The 9,440-nt window shown below is 35.2% G+C and overlaps 1 protein-coding gene across 1 annotated transcript in view; it reads left to right on the top strand.

Annotated features, from left to right (window-relative positions):
* The window catches only part of LOC107625008 (DNA-binding protein SMUBP-2), a gene marked incomplete in the record, with an annotated part of 12,071 nt that extends 2,809 nt beyond the window's left edge, over positions 1 to 9,262 (top strand). Inside the window, 5 exon segments of the mRNA XM_016327519.2 lie at positions 446 to 1,477; positions 1,952 to 2,120; positions 2,647 to 2,804; positions 3,186 to 3,654; positions 9,195 to 9,262. Coding sequence (XP_016183005.1) covers positions 446 to 1,477; positions 1,952 to 2,120; positions 2,647 to 2,804; positions 3,186 to 3,428 — 1,602 coding nt within the window.

Genomic DNA, 9,440 nt, shown 5'->3' with positions numbered 1-9,440 from the left:
GTATTCAAGGACTGGCTGATACACTTACCTATGAGGTATTTGAAATCAAGAATGTAAATTATTGCATATAGTGGAAATATTCTGTGGTTCGAAGAAACATTTTTCGTAAAAAGGTTGAAGTAAGATTCTGAGAATTTTGTAGCCAAGGGAGGGCTATGCCACAATGATGTGTTTGACCAAATTCAGAAAATAAAAATGAAAATATATGATGTTTGCTGGAAAAGAAATAAAAGGAAAGACAGTGCTATGGTTGCAAGTGTCAACTAACTGCCACCTACTTCTCTTCTAAAATTTAGCTATATATGTTGCTGATTAGTTTCAAACAGATTAACCAACATAATCTGACTATTATGGTTATCTATCAATTTCACTAATACTCTCCTTGGCTAACTAACTATACATGTAAATATATGTCTTTTAAAAAACTTATATTTCTTGCTTCCAGCGCAACTGTGAAGCTCTAATGCTGCTTCAGAAGAATGGTTTGCGGAAGAAGAATCCTTCAATTGCTGTTGTAGCTACACTTTTTGGAGAAGAGGAAGATGTTGCATGGCTTGAGAAGAATAATTTTGTTGACTGGGAAGAAGAAAAATTAAATGGACTGCTAGAAAATGAAACATTCGATAGTTCTCAGCAGCGAGCAATTGCATTGGGTTTGAATAAGAAGAGACCTGTATTGGTTATCCAAGGGCCTCCGGGTACAGGCAAGACTGGTTTGCTCAAGCAACTTATAGTATGTGCCGTTCAACAAGGTGAAAGGGTTCTAGTGACGGCACCTACGAATGCAGCTGTTGATAACATGGTTGAAAAGCTTTCAAATGTTGGATTAAATATTGTCCGAGTTGGAAATCCTGCTCGTATTTCAAAAGCTGTGGGATCAAAGTCTTTAGGTGCAATTGTAAATGCAAAGCTTGCAAGTTTTCGAGAAGAGTATGAAAGGAAAAAGTCAAATCTAAGGAAGGATCTAAGACTTTGTTTAAAGGACGATTCACTAGCTGCAGGCATACGGCAACTTCTGAAACAGCTGGGAAGGTCTCTCAAGAAAAAAGAAAAACAGACTATGAATGAAGTTTTATCTAGTGCGCAGGTTGTGCTTGCCACTAATACTGGAGCAGCTGATCCCTTGATTCGAAGGCTAGATGCTTTTGACCTGGTTGTCATAGATGAAGCAGGACAAGCAATTGAACCATCTTGTTGGATTCCTATATTGCAGGGAAAGCGCTGTATTCTTGCTGGTGATCAATGCCAACTTGCTCCTGTCATATTGTCCAGAAAGGCCTTAGAAGGTGGCCTAGGAATATCACTACTGGAGAGAGCTACAGCATTGCACGAAGGGATTCTAACCACCAGGCTAACAACACAATACCGTATGAATGATGCAATTGCTAGTTGGGCCTCAAAGGAGATGTACGGAGGATTGTTGAAGTCTTCTGAGTCTGTCTTTTCTCATCTTCTTGTAGACTCTCCTTTTGTTAAGGTACTATAACCAAAAATGATATTTCACTTCTCCATTTTTCATTTAAGTGAATCAAGGTTGTCCTAACTAAATCATTATTCTACTTCTTCCTGTTGTCTGCTTTGCCAGTTCTTGTTTTTCAAAAATGCTGCCCAAGATCATTCAAGTTGTTTGTAGAAGTTCTATATATAAGCTCTGCATATGAACATAAAAATGTAATATTGATCACTTATGCTTCTTTATAGACGACATGTAATCCTGCAGATGACAAATGGCAACACTTTTCAGGAAACAGTTCTCAAAAAGTGTGGTCAAGAATGTATAAAATTAACAAATAACTTCCTGTTGGTTACCATTCTGTGAATTGTCATATCTTTTCTGTTTTATTCTGATTTGTCTGTGCTTTTTAGTCTAGGATGTATTTGATCTTTGTCGGTATTTCCATTCCATTTACTTCCGCTAATACTTGGGAGAATGCATTTTCTGTTTTTGCAGCCTACTTGGATAACCCAATGTCCACTGCTATTGCTTGATACAAGAATGCCATATGGAAGTCTGTCGGTTGGTTGCGGAGAGCATCTGGATCCAGCAGGAACAGGCTCATTTTATAATGAAGGAGAAGCTGATATAGTTCTGCAGCACGTCGTTTCCTTGGTTTATGCTGGTAATAACATTTGACTCTTTTAAAGTTGTGACTTTCATGATCTTGGGTAATACTTTTTCAAAAAACTATTTTCCTACTGTGAATGTTCTATGGTATGGACAACAAGTGATATCAACAAAGTAAACTTATCAACCATGTAGGGCATGGCAGGTTGTTCTTTGGTTGTTCCTTTTTTTCTATGTATTATATGTACTTATACCCAAGGCTTGACTCTCCAACTGTATAGATGATCAAATAAAATCTTGGGATGACCCTTCCATTCTATACTAGTTGGAACATTTTCTAGATAATATTGCATCTTCTCTATAAAGTTTCAAATTCTCAATCAGTTTCAAAATGAGTCGTGCCTTGTATTTCTGCCACTTCCAACCTTGCTTAAAATTTTAAGCATATTACTTGTAAGTCAAGAAAAAATATGTTAATGCATGTCCTCTCTTTCATCATACTTATAAAATCATGTGACATTATTTGTTGATCGTGATCTCGAATAAGATCTTCCTTTTGATAATTTGAATCTGAAATGCAGGTGTTAACCCAGCTGCCATTGTGGTGCAGTCCCCTTATGTCGCTCAAGTGCAGCTTCTGAGGGACATGCTTGATGAGGTACCTGAAGCTTCTGGTACTGAGGTTGCAACCATTGATAGTTTTCAAGGTCGCGAAGCTGATGCAGTAATTTTATCCATGGTATGATCTGAAACTCAATAGTGATTTACAGCTTGTCAAAGAGCCCATATCATCCAATTGCAATAGAATGTGAATGGGTTATTATACTGCAATCATTTTTCTATCTCTCAATGCCAGCATCCGGTTCTTATTATCAAGACTTTGACTACTCTGGCCTAACTCAACTAGGTTCTGAGAAGGATGTAGGGATCTCCTAGCGAGGATTTACCTACTTTCTTCATGGGACCTCAGCTAAATCAGATTTGATTAGTCAAGTTCCTGATTATAGGACCTTGATACGAGCCATTCACTCACGAAAAATAAAAAACAAAACCTGTGCTGTATCAGTTTTTCATGTGAATTGATGTTGTTTGGCTTGTTTTCTCCTTGTAAATTAAACAGGTACGGTCAAACACATTGGGAGCTGTTGGATTCCTTGGTGATAGCAGAAGAATCAATGTTGCCATCACAAGGGCACGCAAACATGTAGCCGTGGTCTGTGACAGCTCAACAATATGCCACAACACCTTCCTGGCAAGACTTCTGCGTCACATTCGACACTTTGGTCGGGTGAAGCATGCAGAACCAGGTAGTTTTGGGGGTTCTGGACTAGGGATGAACCCCATATTACCCTCCATTAATTAGTGTTGCATCAATAGCACTAATAGTTCATGGCCTTTCACGTGGCCAAAACTTATAATGTATATAGCAATTCTTGAATTTCATATTTGTATACAAAGTACAGCTTGCGCATGAAAAATAGCAAAATGCTTCATAGCCAATATACATATTGGCAAAATCTGATAGGAATACTTAAGTTTTAAAGCAAATTACTTGTTAGTCACCCCTTGTACTACCAATTGTGTCGCTTGTTGTAAAATAAATAGGGAAGAGGTAATAAAATAAAGTATAAATAGAAAAACACTATTATCAGTATTTACCAATACTATTATACTACTATAAAGATAATATATTAATATTAAATTAATAGTATATGAAGAGAGAAAGTAAAGAAGTGCTTTGTAGTGTAAGAAAGAGAGAATATTTGTTTTATTATTGCTTGTTTTGTGTTTGTGTGAGGCTTAGCCTCCTATTTATAGGCATACAAAAGGTAAATTTTCAAATGGAATTAGCTTCAGTCTTCCTTTGATAGTCTAAACTTTTCACTTGGAAAAGTTAGCTGCCCAAACATTAATGGGCATTCGTCTCATGCTTTATCACAACACTCCCCCTTTGATGATCATTCAAGATAATGCCTCGTTAAAACCTTACTAAAGAAAAATCCTGTGGGAAAAAACCTTAGTGAAGGAAAAAGAGTACAATATCCTATGTGATGGGAACTGCCTCATTAAAAACTTTGTCAAGAAAAACCCAATGGAAAAAAAAAACCTAACCAAGGAAAAAAGAGTACAGTCTCCCCCTCTTGTTGACATCATTTAATATCTCGAAATCGGCATATCCCAATCTCATGCACCAATCTTTCAAAGGAGGATTCTAGGAGTGACTTTGTAAATAAATCTGTCAGATTGTCACTTGAGCGGATCTGTTGGACATTAATTGTTCCCTGATTTTGAAGATCATGGGTGAAGAAGAATTTGGGAGAAATGTGCTTTGTTCTATCACCTTTGATGTATCCGCCTTTAAGCTGAGCAATGCATGCTGTATTATCTTCAAACAAGACAGTTGAAGCTATCTTATGATCAATCAGTCCACATAATAACAGAATATATTGGATCAAACTCCTGAGCCAAAAACACTCGCTACTTGCTTCATGTATCGCTAGTATTTCATCATGATTAGAGGAGGTTGCTGCTATCGTCTGTTTCGTGGACCTTCATGATATAGCTGTATCACCATATGTGAACATGTATCTTGTTTGAGATCTCCCTTTATGTGGATCAGACAACTGCATAGCCAACTAGTTGTGACTTGGATCCATAGGGATAAAACAATCCCATATCAACCGTTCCATGAAGATATCGAAAGATTTGTTTGATTCCACTCCAATGTCTTCTGGTTGGAGAGGAACTATACCTTGCTAGTAAGTTCACCGCGAATGATATGTCAGGTCGCGTATTATTAGCAAGATACATTAGCGCTCCAATGGCACTAAGATATGGTACTTCATGACAGATATGGTACTTCAGGACCAATGATATCTTCACTCTTTTCTTTAGGACGGAATTGATTCTTCTCCACATCCAAAGATCTTACGATCATTGAGGTACTCAAGGGATGTGACTTATCCATATAAAATCTTTTCAAGATCTTTTCTGTGTATGTCGCTTGATGAATAAAGATCCCATTTTTTGTATGCTCGATCTGCAGGCCAAGACAAAATTTAGTATTTCAAAAATCTTTCATCTCAAACTCTTCTTTTAGAGTTTTTATAATTGTTGGAATCTCTTCAGGAGTTCTAATGATATTTAAATCATCAACGTACACAGCAATTATAATGAATCCAGATGCAGATTTCTTTATGAAAACACATGGATAGATATCATCATTCTTGAATCCATTTTTGGCCAGATACTCAGTAAGACGATTATACCACATTCGTCCAGATTGCTTTAGACCATATAAAAATCTTTGCAATTTGACTGAGTATAACCCTTGCGAATATTCATTGGATGGTTTAGATATTTTTAGTCTTTCATGGACTTTCATATAGATATCCCGATCTAATGAGCCGTATAAATAGGTTGTTACCACATCCATTAAATGCATATGCAGTTTATGATATGCAGATAAACTGACCAAATAACGGAATGTTATCGCATCCACTACAGGAGAATACGTTTCTTCATAATCTATACCGGGCCTTTGTGAAAAACCTTGTGCCACAAGTCGGGCTTTGTAGCGCACAACTTCATTTTTCTCATTTTGTTTTCTCACAAATACTCATCGGTATCCAACAGGTTTTACATCTTCAGGTGTACGGACTACAGGTCCAAAGACTTCACGTTTTGCAAGTGAGTCTAATTCAGCTTTCATGGCTTCTTCCCATTTTGGCCAATCATTTCTTTGTCGACATTCTTCGACTGATCTTGGCTCAAGATCCTTATTTTCATGCATGATATTTAATTCCACATTATATGCAAATATTTCATTGACAATTGTTTTATTTCGGTCCCATTTCTCTCCTGTAAAGACATAATTTATCGAGATCTCGTCATTTTCACAATTTTCAGGTACCTGAACGTCTTCTGGCGTTAAAACTATATCATAATTTTGGACAACTGCAGGTGTCTTTACTATATCTTTTTCAATAGGAATAGCATTTACCTCTTTTCTCTTTCGAGAATTTTTGTCTTTGGAACCAATAGGCCTACCATGCTTCTAGCGTAAATTTACTTTAGTGGCTATTTGTCCGACTGAAACATCAATTTGAATTGGGGCATTTTCTGCTGGTATATAAGACTTGGTTATCCTCTTTGTATCGGAAAATACATCAGGCAATTCATTTGCTATTCTTTGCAAATGTATAATCATTTGAACTTCTAATTCACATTGCCCTAATCGAGGATCTAAATGCATCAAAGATGATGCATTCCAATTAAATTCCTTTTCAGGAAGCTTATTCTCTCTCCCTAATGTTGGAAATTTTGATTCATCAAAATGACAATTCGCAAACTGGGATTTAAATACATCTCCGGTTTGTATCTCTAAGATACCTCACTATAAAGGGAGAATCATATCCAACATATATTCCCAATTTTCTTTGAGATCCCATTTTGGTGCGATTAGGTGGTGCAATGGGAACATATATCGCACATCCGAATATTCTTAAATGGGAAACATTTGGCTGCTGGCCAAAAGCTAACTGCATAGGAGATAACTGATGGTAACTCGTTGGTCTCAAACGAATAAGTGCTGCGGCATGTAAAATAGCTGCCCCCAAACCGAGGTTGGGAGATTTGTTCTCATAAGTAAGGGGTCTAGCAATTAATTGGAGGCGTTTAATAAGTGATTTTGCTAACCTATTTTGTATGTGAACATGAGTTACTGGATGTTCAACACTTATTCCATTAGTCATACAATAAGTATCAAAGGTTTGGGAAGTAAATTCACCAGCATTATCAAGACGAATTACTTTGATTGGATTTTCTGGAAATTGTGCTTTTAATCGAATAATTTGAGCCAGTAATCTCGAAAACGCCAGGTTGCGAGAAGACAATAAGCACACATGTGACCATCTCGAAGATGCGTCTATCAGGACCATAAAATATCTAAAAGATCCACATGGTGGATGAATAGGTCCACATATATCACCTTGAATCCTTTCTAGAAATTCAGGGGACTCAAATCCAATCTTTACTGGTGATGGCCTTAAAATTAATTTCCCTTGAGAATATGCAGCACAACAAAATTCACTAGATTTAAGAATTTTCTGGTTCTTTAGTAAATGACCATGGGAGTTTTCAATAATCCTCCGCATCATGGTTCTTTCCGGATGACCCAATCGGTCGTGCCAAGTTATGAATTCATTTGGGTTAGTAAACTTTTGGTTTATAGTGGCATGTGATTCAATCGCACTAATCTTGATATAATATAACCCAGATGAAAGTGAGGGTAACTTTTCTAGTATAACCTTTTTATTTAAATCATGAGTTGTGATACATAAGTACTCATGACTTCCCTCGTTCATAGTCTCAATATGATATCAATTTCGGCGAATATCTTTAAAACTAAACAAGTTTCTTAGAGACTTGGTAGACAATAGTGCATTATTTATTATGAATTTTGTTCCTCCGGAAAATAAAATTATAGCTCTTCCGGATCCTTCAATCACATTTTCTGAGCCAATAATAGTATTAACATATTCTTCTTTTGGCACAATATGGGTAAAATATATATCACTTTTGAGAATGGTGTGCGAACTTGCACTATCCGCAAGGTATACATCTTCATTATATATCCTTGTCATTTTTTTCAAAGACAAATAATAATAATAAAATGAGTAGTATGCACAGTTAAATTGAATACTTGATCGGAATTATTTTTCTAAGAAACACTGTACATAAAAATAATGTCATATACTAAAATTTTATTTTAAAACTTGACACATTTAATGATATAAACATTAATATTTCATTATTTATGCACATCATATTTGAAACTTAAATACATAGAAAATAAAACTTAACCATAAGTTCTTTACATTATTTATTTACATGGATACTTAACAATCCCACATATTAAACTATTCCATCATTGATCAAATGACCAATATTTCCTTCAGGATCCTCAAAGAAATTAGATACATTATAATGAGTGGTGAAATTTTCATCATTTGAAACAAAATTTGTTTCCTTTCCTTTGTCATCCTTTCCAAAGATGCTTGATAAAGATCAACTAGGTATCTTGGGGTACGACAGGTACGTGACCAATGGTTCTTTCCACCACAATAGAAGCATTTATCCTTAATTGATTTACTTTGCCCATTGTTTCTTTTTCTATCCCACTTCTGGTGAGATCATTTCTTATGAATATAATTATTCTTCCTTCTATAATTTTTCTTATTACCAAAATTTTGTCATTTACCTCTTCTGGGGTAATGACTTGCCGCATTTACTTCAAGAAATGGGACCGCACCAGCTAGGCGCGCTTCATGATTCCTTAGAAGTAATTCATTGTTGCGTTCAGCAACAAGAAGACAAGAAATTAACTCAGAATATTTTTTAAATCATTTTTCTCGATACTGCTGCTGGAGCACATTCGAGGCATGGAAGGTCAAATAAGTTTTCTCCAACATATTAGGCTTGAGGAAGTATTACCGTCTTTTGATGATTGTACCTTTTTTCAAGGTCTTTCCACAGATCTATAGGATCTTTTAATATGAGATATTCATTTTTCAATCATACGTCAAGATGACGCCGAAGAAAAATCATGACTTTGGCTTTATCCTTCTGGGATACATTATTTTCAGCCTTAATGGTATCTCAAAGATCTATTGAATCAAGATGGATTTTAGCATCAAGTATCCATGATAAATAATTGTTTCCAGATATATCAAGAGCATTAAATTCAAGATGAGAGAACTTCGACATAATAAAAATTTGTTACTTGGAGTCTTCTAAAATTTGGTTAGAGTCTTGTGCTGATAACGTGTTGTAAAATAAATAGGGAAGAGATAATAAAATAAAGTATAAATAGAAAAACTACTATCAGTATTTACCAATACTATTATACTACTATAAAGATAATACATCAGAGAGAGAGTATTTGTTTTATTATTGCTTGTTTTGTGTTTGCCTGAGCCTTAGCCTCCTATTTATAGGCATACAAAAGGTAAATTTTCATATGGAATTAACTTCAATCTTTCTTTGATAGTCTAAACTTTTTACTTGAAAAAGTTAGCCGCCCAAACATTAATGAACATCCACCTCATGCCTTATCACAACATCGCTTAATTTTTTGGCGACTAAAATGCATTATAAGACCAATATTTTCATATATAAAAGAAAAGTTGCGCATTTAAAAACTATACTTACCGAAAGAATATGATCAATATTCGGTGCACTCCCCAGTTAATTAAACTCTTTTTAAAAAAATAGTTTAAACAATAAATACTTATATTAAAAATAATTTATAAATAAATTATTTTGTGTTTAGTTTTTTAGTTCTAAAAGTACTTATTTAAAAAAAATTTGATAA

This window comes from Arachis ipaensis, chromosome B02, assembly GCF_000816755.2.
Source record: "Arachis ipaensis cultivar K30076 chromosome B02, Araip1.1, whole genome shotgun sequence".
NCBI lineage: Eukaryota > Viridiplantae > Streptophyta > Magnoliopsida > Fabales > Fabaceae > Arachis > Arachis ipaensis.
This window is presented reverse-complemented; position numbering and strand designations above follow the sequence as displayed.